The sequence below is a fragment of the Hemitrygon akajei genome, chromosome 1 (genome assembly GCF_048418815.1).
Source record: "Hemitrygon akajei chromosome 1, sHemAka1.3, whole genome shotgun sequence".
Lineage (NCBI taxonomy): Eukaryota > Metazoa > Chordata > Chondrichthyes > Myliobatiformes > Dasyatidae > Hemitrygon > Hemitrygon akajei.
Genome location: NC_133124.1, coordinates 170,185,394 through 170,198,759, shown reverse-complemented (window position 1 = coordinate 170,198,759; position 13,366 = coordinate 170,185,394). Strand labels below are relative to the sequence as shown.

The following is a 13,366-nucleotide window of genomic DNA, read 5'->3' as shown; positions in this document are numbered from 1 at the left end:
CCTCTCCATTTGACTGTGATGGCCAACCCGCTCTGCCGTTCCATCTCTTAAAGGGTTAATTGGCATAAAGGCTCCCAGTTGGGGGCAAAGTAAACTGTTTAGTGCAATTGTAATTGACATTTAAGTAACTAGTGCATCACTTTATTAAGCTGTGTTTCTCTCAAGTAAATCACATTTCAATTCATTCTTATCACTCAACATTTGTGGACTATTGTTTGATTTAGTTACGTCTAATCCGATTTTTCTAGGTAGTAACTAGAAATGGCACAGACAGTGATGTGAATTGCTAACTATTTTTACTTTTGTGAACTGACACAAGTTAATTCTCCCTTTTTGAATTCCAATATTTCCTAATATGGGAACAGACGTTCATAGAAGTTAATACATTAACATGAGAGTTTTCAGCCACTGAACAGGTAAACAGTATCCTAATTTAAAAAAATAAGAATGCCGGTGTGTGGCCTGAGGATGTTATTCCATTGCCAAGGTTTACGATATTTATTTGACTACAACCAAGTTGGCCAAACATGGAAAGTAACACTTGTGTTCACACAGTTATCTAATCTCATGGGTGTAGGAAATGTTGCTTAACCTTCAGCTGATGCCACCATCAAGGGATCTCTCTGCTTTCACTTCTTGAAAAATACTGCTTGGTTGTTTTTTTAAGGACTTTTGTCAAAGGTAATGCCCTCAGGGGCAAATAGGACAACAAATTTCATCTACACATGGAGTGGGCAGTACAAACTTTTGATTTCTTCTGAATAATTCCCATCTGCCTTCTGAAAGACTTCTTGGTTGCTTAACCCAAGCTGATGTAAAGCATTTGATATGGAAAGCCTAGAAACAACAGGACACTTCCCCCACAGAAACATATTATGTAAACTTCCCTTCGGCCCACCACACAGAGAATCAAGCACCCATTCACTTCAATCTTATTCCATTCTCTCCATTTCCACCATCTCACCAACACAGACTATAAAGGTAATGATTTAAAGATTAACTTTATTTGTCACATGTACATTACATCTAAACATTGTGAAATGTGCCATTTTCATCAATAACCTACCTGATTTGAGGAAGCACTGGAGGCAGCCTACAAGTGTTGTCTTGCTTCCAACACCAACATAGTGTTCCCACAAATCACTAACCTTTAACCATATGCCTTTTGAAAGAAATTGATGGAAGTCATGGGTGGAAACTGGAACACCCAGAGAAAATCCACACAGTTATGGGGAGAATGTACAAATTTAGAGGTTAGGTTGGGGTATTTAGCCATTCACCCACATTCTAAGCAGGAAATTGTGTTGCTGGTAACTCACACAGCTCTGGAAACCCATGAGGCTGAAGGAGAACCTGTCAAATTCACACACATGTGCACACACACGCGTACACAGTGCCAGTGTTCAGCATCAAGCCTAGGACCCTGGAACTGTGAGGCAGCAGCTCCAGCCACTGTGCTACTATGGCCTCCATTGGTACTACTAAAGGAAGCTGGTGTGTGAAGTTTGTCTAAGTTGAAGTATTTTCCTAGTTGACACTGACATCACATTGTAACATTACATCAGAGAGCTCATGGGAGGTTGATGGAGGGAAGAATTTTCAACTGCTTCCACACTGTCTGGCTACGTCTTTCCCTCTTACACCTCTGAGTGCCTTACTGCCTACATACTTCCACATTCATTGGAGGTAGACCAAGCCCAACAAGACTCCAGTCTTAAGCCAGATGATTGCAAAGCATGATATCACTTGTGTTCTTGGTAACATCATGACTATACAGTGCAACCTAAATTTCCCACACTTGGAAGGAAATAACACAGCAACAAACCATGTGTCTGTTTAATTTCTCCTTGCAGAAAAAAGTACAAGTAAACCATTGACAGCATATTCGTCTGACATTGTTTTCAGAACTTTTGTTGTAGATTTTTCTCCACAGAATCCGCTCCACCAACTTAAAAGCAACTTGTGGAAAGTTACTTCTAAATGCTATACAATGTTGTAAAGCTAACAAATCTTCAGCAAAATGGGTGGAATTAATTAAACACTAAGAAATTATCAAAGCAATGTTATAAGAAGGATGGTTCTGTCGGAGGAGTGTTAAGTATATTTTAACTGTTTAAGTCTATTTTGATATTATTTATGGAGAACTAACTTTGATAATATTGCTCAAACTAACGAGCTAAAGGTTGGGTCAGGAAATGTGACTCTCAGCAAACTATTGCTTAAACATTTAAAGACGAAGTGGTTAGCTTAGAGTTAAAAACAACAAAAAAACTGTCAGAAAGAGCAGGGATAGTTCTTTACAGAATGCAAAAGTGTGGATGTGGATGATATCCCAAAACAAATCAATCTCAGTCACAAGAACAGTGTTAGCAGAGAGATTGATTAACATATTTATTATTCATTGCCCCCATTGGTGGTAATATCCTCATCATGGCCTCTTGTTATCACCTCCAACTCTCACCAGAGACACCAGATGACCCTAAATTGGTTTTAAATCCTTTATGTTCCAGAGAAGGAGCCAATGAGAAACTGATACCTGTTGATCCTTGGCAGTACTTCTCAGCAATAATTATATCTAAAGAACATTGTCCACACACACTTAAAGTACCATTGTTCTCCATTTGATCTAGATGACATGATTCAGGAACCTGGTCAGGTGGAGGGGAGGGGGTGGATGAGGCAGTATTAAACTCTGCCACCCCAAGTATGTTTGGTGACTGTCCGAACTAACAATGTGCATATTTTTCTTTGTCTTTTCAGAACCGGCGCCATCTAGCAATGGGGCAAATGCAGCACCTGCACAGGTAAAAGAATACTGTCAATTGTCATTGTGTTTGAGCACTGGAATATCTCAGCAGCAATAGGAAAAGGGAAAAGGAGACTGTACTCCAAGTGAAGGTGTTCCATGTTACTTGGCAGCAACTTTTATGGAACTCCAGGTCCATCTTCAGTCCTGGTCAGTGTAAACAAATGCCAAAGTGCTAGTTAAAAGAAGAAATGACTTATTCACTGCCTAAGTGTAGGATTCCTATAATCCTTCTTTATAGGAAGGATGTGGAAGCTTTAGAGAGGGTGGAGAGGAGTTTTACCAGGGTGCTGTCTGGATTAGAGAGCATGCCTTATGAGGATAGTTTGAACAAGCTAGGGCTTTTCTTTATAGCAAAGAAGAATGAAAGGTGACTTGATACAGGTAATCAAGATCATATGAGATATAGATAGAGTGGAGAGCCAGAGATATTTTCCCAGGGCAGAAATGGCAAGTAAATGGGGGCATAATGGTGGTAGAGGCAGATGCATTAAGGACGTTTAAGTGTCTCTTAGATTGGCACATGGATGAAAGAAAAATTGATGGCTATGCAGAAGGGAATGGTTAGATTGATCTTGAGGAAGTTAATAGTTTGGCACAACAACATTGTCTGAAGTGCCTATATTTTATTATACTGTTCCATGTTCTAAATATCACATCAATGCACACAGCAAGAACAAGACAACATTTAGACATAGGCTGATTATTGGACAGTAATGCTCACTCCACACAGTCGCAACATCTGGAAGAGGGAGTGAGAGGTGGGTCTCCACTGAGCAGAAACCCAACTTAATGAGCCACAGAAACATCATAGTGGGTCAAAATTTGTTTTTTAGAGATTGACTTACCTCTTGACAACCTATGGCTCTTCCTCCATCTACAAAGTACAAGCAAGGAGTGTTAAGAGACACTCAACACATTCTCAGGTGGAGTTCATCCATATCATCAGCATTCGCCATACTACCCATATTGACTTCCCCCAACTACAAGACAGAAGTGTAATATGACACTATCCACCTCCCTGGGTGAGAGTGATTGCCAATGACCCCCAAGAAGCTCGACACCACCATTCAGTAGGCATCCCATCCACTCCTTCCACCCCAAAAACATTCCCTCCTTCCACCACCATTGCACAATGGCTACAGTGTGCACTGTCTATAAAACATGTTACTCACCCAGCTGTAAATAAGTGAGCTCTAACTCCAGTTCGCTTCCTACTCGAGAGCACAAAGTGATCTTCTGATATTGCAAATAGAGTGCAATTTGATTTCTCATTTGATTTTCCTGTGAATGTCAACAAAAGGCAAAACAGACAGCAAGTTATGCTTCTGGGTCACAGGTCAAAATATGGCCTAAAAATCTGTGGACACCAGACTGAGTATTAGAATAAGGTACATCATCACTGTCTCAGATGCATGGAATTGTGCAAAATCAGTTTTACTATCATAGGCATATGAAGAAATATTTCTTGGTTTGTGACAGCTTTACAATGCAAAGGCATAAAATTACTAAACATTACATACGTAAATATTGTAAAACAACAAGAATAACAGGGATCAAAGATCATTCAGAAATCTCATGGCAAAGGTAAATAAGCTGTTCCTGAATCACAGAATGTGGATAAACAGGCTCTAGTACCTTCTCCTTGGTGGTAGCAATGAGAACGGTGCATAGTGAGGATCCTTAATGATCGATACACTGCCTTTAGAAGATGTTATCAATGTCTGGGAAGGCTGTGGTTATGATGACACAATGTAGGATAATGGAATGTAATGCCCTTTAAATGTGTATCAATAGAAAACAGAGAGATTGGTTTTGTTCAGACTACAGGGATGAGACAAGTTTAGTAACCCATTTATTGGGCCTCAGTTGTTCATTATTTACATTAATAAACTGCAACAGGATGAAATATGGAAAGAACATAAAGTTTGTCCTGTGACATTAGTGCTAGGTGGGAGGATTAGTCGCTATGTAAATATTTCAACCTGCAATGAGTTTGTATGTTCCTGTCAGGATAAAAGACAAGGATAACAGGTTTAGGGAAACTTGTTTTTTTTAGAGCTTTTGAGGCTGTCATTAATAGCAAAAATACAGTGTATAGCAGGTATAGACAGCAATAAACTAATGAGGTACTTGAAGTATACACCAAATGCAGGAGAACTAAAAGAATGCACAACATTGCTTTCACCAACAAGGTGAAGAAAAATTCCAAGGGCTTCTACAGATATATTAGTAGCAAAAAGACAGCCAGGGGAAAATGTGTCCTTGGGAATATCAGAGTGGTTTCCTATGCATGGAGTAAAAAGAAATGAGGAGGTCTTAAATAAATTTGCATTTGTACTGTTTTTAGGCAAGAGAAAGTTCCATAGCTTATAGAAATGAGAAAAAAAATATTACAGTCATAGTCCCTATAAAAGGTACAAAGGAGGAAGTGTTTACTTTCTTGAGGCTAATTTCAGCAGATAAATCCCCAGTGCTTGACAAGGTGACCTTATGAAAGGCATGTTCAGAATTTGCAGTGAACCTACCAGCAGTATGTAAATATTTTTAGCCATGGTTGAGAACTTATAGGCTGATGAGCCTGGGTAAACTACTGCAAAGTACTATAAGGGGCTGGATAAAAAAATGTATTTGGATAGACAGGGACTAATTATGGATAGCCAAAGGGAAGTTACTCCACCATTTTGTGTGTGTTGGTTTTTACAGGTAGTCAATATGGTTTTGTGCTTGGTTTGTCATGTCTAACCAATCTATAGACTATTTTGAGGAAGTTACCAGGAAAGTTGATAAAGGAAAGGAAGTAAGTGTTGTCCACATGGACTTTAGCAAGGCCTTTGACAAGATACCATATGGGAGGTTGCTCAAGAAGCTTCAGTCACTTTGAATTCAGGTTAAGGTAGTAAATTGGATTCAACATTGAATTTGTAGGAGAGGCCAGAGAATGGTACTAATTGGCTGCCTATCTGACTAGAGGCCTGTGACTAATGGTGTGCTTCAGGGATTGGTGCTGGGTCCATAGTTGTTTGTCATCTTTACCAATGAGCTGGATGATAATGAAGTAAACAGGATCTGCAAATTTGTGGGTGAAACCAAGGGTGCAGACATAGTGGACAGCAAGGAAGACTATCAAAGCTTGAGGTGGGAGCTGGACCAGCTGGAAAAATGTCCTGAAAAATGGCAGATGGAATTTAATGCAGAAAAATGTGGGGGTCTTGAAATCTTGTATGACAAACCAGGGTCTGGCTTATACCACAGACAATAAGTCACAAAGGAGTGTGGTAGGACAGAGGGATCTGGGAATACTGATCCATAATTCCTTGAAACATGACACAGCTGCTTATGGTAATGACAAGTTTTAACTCATTGACCTTCATAAAGTATTAGAATATTATAGTTGCCATGCTTTGTAACTTCAAAAAATAACACTAATTGAAATCAGAAGGACGGGAGCCCAGGAGAATGTGTCTTAGTTCATTTTAACTTCTAGTGAGGCATGGTAGAGTGATGACATATGTCATTCATGTACATTTATATACAACCCATAACAAATCAGTTAAATGAACAAGAATGCTTAGTGAGGCAATATATTACACTATTGCTCAAATATTACTGAAGTACTAAATACTCCTTACTCAGCTATAAATTCCAATTCAATATAGAACATACTATATAATTCAACTGTTATACAGACATTCACAGCATAGTAAATTTTAAATTGTCCCATTCAGTCCTGAAGATTTAATCACTGTGAAGCCTTTCTTACTCTTGTGGGATAACATCTTTCCTGACAAGGACAGGTCATTCTACTTGACAAGTGGTACAAATGCATATTCTGAAACCTCCTTTGTAGTGGCTGGAAGGATTCTCTCTGAGACTGCAGCACTAAATGATCATGATGCAAAGGCTAAGGGGCATTCAATTCCTTGACTCATAATACCTAACGCAAGTTGTCACAGGCAAGATTTATTGGGTGATGTGGATCATAATATTTGAGTACAGTGACTTACAAAACCATTTCCATTAAGTTTTCAAAGCTTCCTCACACTGCTTTGTTCACTGCCATTTCTTCCTGACCTACAGTATGGCTTCATGGGTTTGAGTACGGTAGACAGATTTGGCAGGAACTTGGTTGAGTAATTAACAAATCCTGAAAAAGTTTGCAGCTTTGACCTCGGGGCATCCATCACTGCTTGTTTTCTCAATACCCTTATGTAAGCTTGTGCACCAATGGGGTAACCACACTAAGTGATGCTTGGTTTGAGGAATTTATACTTGCTGCCTCATGCTCTAATCCCATAATCTTATAACCTTTTTAACACCATCTTGAGATTTTGGAGATATTCCTTGTCATCCTTGCTAGTAACAATGATTTAATTCAGGTAACACTGGGTACCTGGTCTGTCTTAAGCACCTGGTACATAGCTTTTTGCCAAAGTGAAACTGCAGATGCTACTCCATAGTCATGAAGACTTTTGTGAGTGTTTATGGTGAGAAATACTTCAGATTCTTTCTTCATCTCCATTTGTAGGTCAGCCTCAGCTAAATCCACTTTGCTGAAATGTTTTTCTCCAGAAAAGTTTGCAGTGATATCCTTATTCCTGGGCAGACAGTATTGATCTACTTTCAGTACTGAGGTGATTGTGATCTTAACAGATCCTGACAGATCCATTCTTATTGGCTACTGAGACCACTAGCCTGGCCATGGGCTCCTCTCAAACTTGGAATGGATTCCTATAGCCTCCATTTGATCTAGCTCACTGGCTTCTTTATCACAGATAGTGTAAGGAAACAGATGGGCTTTGTAAAACTTGAGTGTAGCATTTTCATTTAACTCCACTTAACCCTTGATATGTTTGAATTTTCCAGTGCCATCCTTGAACACTACTGTAACATCATCCGGTATCTTTGTGCTGCCTTTATGGCAGTTATTTAGTTTATAATATTTTCGCTTAGTAAATTCATTTGTCTGTAATATATCGTGGCATGCGATGACGTCACATCCGGTTTCGCCACGTCTTGTGGGAAAATACCGGTTTGGGATAAATGCAAGGGTGGGGGCCAGACATGTGCCAGTTCAGCGCAAGCAGAGTTTTCTTTCTATGCACCAGAAACACAGTGAAAGCAACACTGTAAGTCATGAGATAATCGATATGTTGAATTAAAATGTTAACCCTGATTCTGTTAAGAGTAACGACGGTCGATAAGGTTTATGTTTTCGTTAGTTAAAGAGTCGGGATAGTTTGTGTTGAAGTGTATTTAAAGCAGTCAATGGAGTAGGTAGATTCTGACTGTATGCTGCACTTTAATGTAATGTAGTTGTTGTAGTTTTACCTTTGCAAGTATTCACGATGTAAATGTGATATTTAGAAGGAAACAAACACTGTACCAATTTTGTATTGTTTTATCAACAGTTTTCACCATACGTTAATGTGAAGAGTGAACAGTAAATGGTTAATCTTATTGCGACCTTGTTTTCATTGACTACGGTTTACCTCGACGTTTAACTCGGGTTTCGTTACACCCGAGCGAGAACGTTACAATCTTTCTTAATTCACTTTTGGTGGCATGCAAATAATGGATAGATCCCCAATCAAATTGTACTTGTTTTCACTGATCAGGGCCCGATAATTCTGGGCCTCCTGTTATTAACACATACAAGCCCAATGTGGTTTGCTCAGTGTTGTATTTCACTGTCACAAATGCCATTCCCACAGGAGTGATCTTTTCTCCAGTGTAAGAACTTAGTTAGATAGCCACATGCTTCAGTTCAGTATCTTTAAAATGCCATTTAGATTCATCTTCTGGAATGACTGAAACAACCAAACCAATGTCGTATTCTATTTTAATTAATTTGCCAGTCACTTCTGGTGGAAACCATTTTGCTTTTCTCTGGTTATTTTTTACTTTGTAAATCTCAAAGTGAGAGAATCCAGTGTCACTCTCATTATTATCAGACTTTTCATCAACAGCATGAAGGTTTATTTGTTCATTAAGTCCCGTGTTGTATATATGGGCTGTCATGGTCTTTCCATAACCATGATTGTTCTGGGCAAATTTTTTCTTCAGAAGTATTTTGCCATTGCCTTCTTCTGGGTGAAGATGGTTGACCCCAGCTGTTATCAGAGATGGTTTGCCTGCTGTCAGTTGTCACATAACCAGGACTTGTGATATGCTCCTGTTGCTCATACGACCATCCACCATCTGCTCCCATTATTTCACGTGACCCTGATCAGGGAGCTAAGCATGTGCTACACCTTGCCCAAGGTGCAAGCTAGTGGAAGAAGGGAGTGCCTCCTTATGTAGAGATGTATCTCCACCCCACCACTTATCATGCAGAGACTAATGCTCATTTTGAAACTGCAACCTGACTTTTTATCATTTCCTCTTCCTTATGCAATCCATTAATTTTTGTCTGTCCAGCAGGCTCTTTCTAAGTGTCCTACTTTGTTGCATTTTTCTGTAAGTTTTGCCTTTAAACCTGCATTGGTTTGGTATACTGTATGTGAGCTCTTGCCACAACAGCAGACCAGTTTCTGTTTTGATCATGAAAGAAGCTTTTTTGTAAGATTCCACAATCTAAATTATCTCTCAGTGCATCATTAAGCCCATCACTGAACTGACAATGCTCAGAGAAATTGTTCAATTCAGCCACAAATGCAGAAATGGATTTTGCTTATGAAACTTAAAGCATTCCACAAGTAACAGGGCTTGGCTTCTTGCACTACTTTCACATTATCCGCTACACCTTACCCAAAGCTCATTTCAGATGGTTTGATTGGAGCAGTTAAACTTCGAAGCAAACTTTATGCCTTTAACTTGAATGCACTCAGCAAAATTGTCACCCACTTTTCATTGACTATTTTATTTGCTTAAAAATATTGCTTAATTCACTTATTATACAATATCCAGTTATGATTTATGCAATCAAACACATCAGTCTTTCAAACATAGACAGCCACTTCTACATTTTCTTTAATTTATGGTTATTTTTACCAAGTACTCATTGTTTAGGAACCTGTGAATTTGACCATTATCTGTCATTCTTTTTAAACTCAACTATGTCAGTCCCTTCCTGAAAAGACATGCTGTGTTCCTTTTCTAACTTGAATACCTTGTGGTGCTTGAACAGGTAGCAGTCAACATGGGTTCATTTAAAAATTCCTTGTCACCACTGTTATGTTTTGTAACTGCAAAACATAAAACTAACTGAAAGCAGAAAACAAGAGCCCAGGAAAATGTGTCTTAGTTTGTCTTTACTTCAAGTAAGGTGCACACGTATAATATGGTGGTGTGCTGATGTACTTTTACATATAAACTATACCAAATCATCTAAACAAACCAGAATGCTTAATCAAACAATATGTTTAGAATACTTCTCAAATATTAAATACACAATAATGCTGAAGTTGTATAAGACTTTGTTGAGGCCTAAATCAGAGTTTTGTGTGCTGTTTTGGTCACCCAGCCATAGGAAAGATAACAATAAGATTGAAAGTACAGAGGAAATTTACAAGGATGCTGTCAGAAATTGAGCACTTGAGATTGAGGAAAAGTTTAGAACAGGTTATGACTTCATTCATTAGAGTGTATAGAATGAAGGAAGATTTGATAGCAGTATTCCAAATTATGAGGGATTTAAATAATGTAAATCTAAATAGGCTTTTACCACTGAACCGGCATGAAACTAAAACTAAAGGTCATGGATTAAGGGTGAAGCATAAAAGGTTTAAGGGAACTTGAGGGGGAATCTCTTCACACAGAGGGCGATGGAAGAGTAGTACAAACTGCCAGTGCAAATGGTGGATATGGGTTTGATATCAACATTTTTGATAGTTACATGGATGGGAGGGATATGGAGAACTTTGGTCCATGGGACTAGGCAGAGTAATAGTGCAGCTATGGCCAGATGGGCCAAAGTGCCTACTTCTGTGCTGCAGTGTCCAATGACAATGGCATTAGGTAGTTTCAGTAAGTGAGGGTGCACCTGGCAAATGGAGTTTAATGTGGGAAAGCGTGAAACAATAAGAGGAACCAAGAAGATATAATAATCTCAGTGGAGAGAGACCACAAGCGACTGAAATACAGGTGGGATCCAGGCATTCTACGTAGTTATGTTAACAAACAGCTGAAGGCAGGTCTAACAAGCAGCTAAGACTGCAAATGACATTTTAAAATAGCAAAGACTGTTTCCCACTGCACTGGGTGCTGGTGAGGTCACATCTGCAGTATCATGTACAGAAGTGTTTCCATTATTGAAGAAAGGAGATACTGGTTAAATCCTGGGGTGAGAGTGTTGTCTTATTGGGAGAGGTTGGATCGTATCCCATGGGGTGTGAGAAGGACAATGAATGACCTTATTCATATATCTCAGACCCTGCGGGCACAGGACAGGGGATGCAGAGATATTTCCCTCAGTGAGAGAACCACAAACCAGGGGACAGTGTTACTGGAATGTAAGTGGGTGATGCGGACACTCACTTCACACTGATGTGAGTGGGAACTTCTGAGTGGGGGATAGGGAGATCTTTGGAATTTGCTGCTCCAGAGGGAAGACAAGAATGGATCACTGAGGGGTGGAATTTAGGAAGAAACAGAATCAGAATCAAGTTTAATATCACTGGCATATGTCATGAAATGTTATTGTTTTGCCATAGTAGTACATTGCAATACATAATAAAAACTATAATTTGCAATAATGAGTATATATTATACACTCATATATATATATAAAGTTTGGGATTGAGGTCCATTACAGCCCTGATCATGCTGAATGATGGAATGGGTTAGACGGGCTGAGTGGCCTTCTCTTCCTCTTGCATTCCTGCCTGTTATGCTTTGCCAACCAAATTGCCCTGCATTAGTTGTAATAAGGTTCACTGATTGCAGTGGCTTATAATTACTTGTATGCACAAAAGCAAGTTCTGGTTCCACCTCATGTCGGGTAAAACAAAATGGAAGGAAACAGGAAGCAGTGGTAATCAGGACCAGATGCAGTGGGGGAGGGAGGGAGAAACTGAAGTGTGAAACGTCCAGCAAGTAATGCAGTTAATCACCCAAATACAGAACATCTCCTCCCAGGCCCCACAACCTCTGCCAACTGTATGGAGCAAGGCAATTAAACACTTATTTCGGCCCCAAGTTAAATTGTGGAACTCCACAGAGAGACAGGCGCAGTCTTCACAACCTACCTTTCATTAAAGTGTGAAGAGGCATTGCACACTTTGTTCTTGTAAATGTTTTCTATTTTGATCTTTTGTGCCCCTTTCCCCAGCCACCTTCTGGAACCATTGCAACGATTATAATGCTCATTTGCCTGTTGGGTCATTCAAGTGCTGCCAACCATGTAGTTTCATAGAGGCCAAACCAGCTTTGGGTACCGATCACCAGCTGGGTTAGAACAATAAGACAACACACACAAAATGCTGGAGGAACTGCAGGTCAGACAGCAACTATGGAAAATAATAAGCAATGTTTAGGACAAAGACCCTTCATCAGGACTGGAATAAAGATGAGAAAGAGTCAGAAGGTGGGGAGAGTGGAGGAAGAAGAACAAGATGTTAGGTGAAAGATGAAACTGGGAGAGGGGGAGGGTGGTGAAGAAAGAGCTGGGAACTTGCAAAGACGTGTTCCCAGGAAGGATATCTGGCTGTGGTAGCAGATCTGGGTGAGTACATGATTGAATATATGCTCAGCCACACTTGCTACCACAGCCACATATCCTTCCCGAGAACTTGTGATTGTAATTTCCCAGCTCTTTACTTCAACCCCTCCCCCCTCCCGATTTCACTTTGTGCCTCTTCTTCCTCTCCCCCCTGCCCTACATTCTTCCTCTGACCTTTCATCCTTTTTTTCAGTCCTGATGAAGGGCCTCAGCCTGAAATGTTGACTGTCAATTCCTTTCCATTGATGTTGCCTGACCTGCTGAGTTCCTCCAACATTTTGTGTACAATTCGTTGGAATTCCAGCATCTGCAGATTTTCTCAGGTTTGAACAACAATCCAATTGATGCTGGAATCACCATCACTGGCCCTCCAATTTGAATTCCTTTCCTCCACCCATCTTCTCATTCTGGCCTTTTCAAGCCTTGGTGAAGAACCTAAGCCTGAAACATTGACCTTTCATAGATGCTGCTGGACTTGCTGAGTTCTTCAATTATTTTGTGTGTATTACGGCTCCTGAGTGCTAAGCATAAGTACAAACAAGTCCCCTTTATATAAGGAAGTGGATTGACATTTTGCAATGATCCTGGGGGTAGTTTGAATTTGCATTGCACAATTATTGTAACCCAGTTCCCTAGTAACATGTAATCCTTGAGAAGCAATAACATGTTCGAGCTTGTTGCTTCTGTAACAATGTTCACAATGGCCCAATATGGCAGCTCCTGAATGTGTGTGTGTGTGTTAATTAAATTTGATGTGTAGAGCTGCCTGCATTCAGTCTACCATGTGCAGGTCTGTGGGGGAGAGTGAGAAATTGGGTTTTGTAATTTTATCTCAAATTGAAGGTTGAAGAAATATGAGGAAGTTATTACCACTATTTCCCATTTCTCTTATCTATTTG

The 13,366-nt window shown here is 39.7% G+C and overlaps 1 protein-coding gene across 5 annotated transcripts in view; it reads left to right on the top strand.

The window, feature by feature from the left end:
- The window catches only part of LOC140732227 (cell adhesion molecule CEACAM5), a 95,315-nt gene that overhangs the window by 70,012 nt on the left and 11,937 nt on the right, over positions 1 to 13,366 (top strand). For all 5 annotated transcript variants that reach the window (XM_073054581.1, XM_073054554.1, XM_073054573.1 and 2 more), the window contains one exon: positions 2,761 to 2,804. In XM_073054581.1, the coding sequence (XP_072910682.1) occupies positions 2,761 to 2,804 (44 nt within the window). The remainder of the gene's footprint in view (positions 1 to 2,760; positions 2,805 to 13,366) is intronic.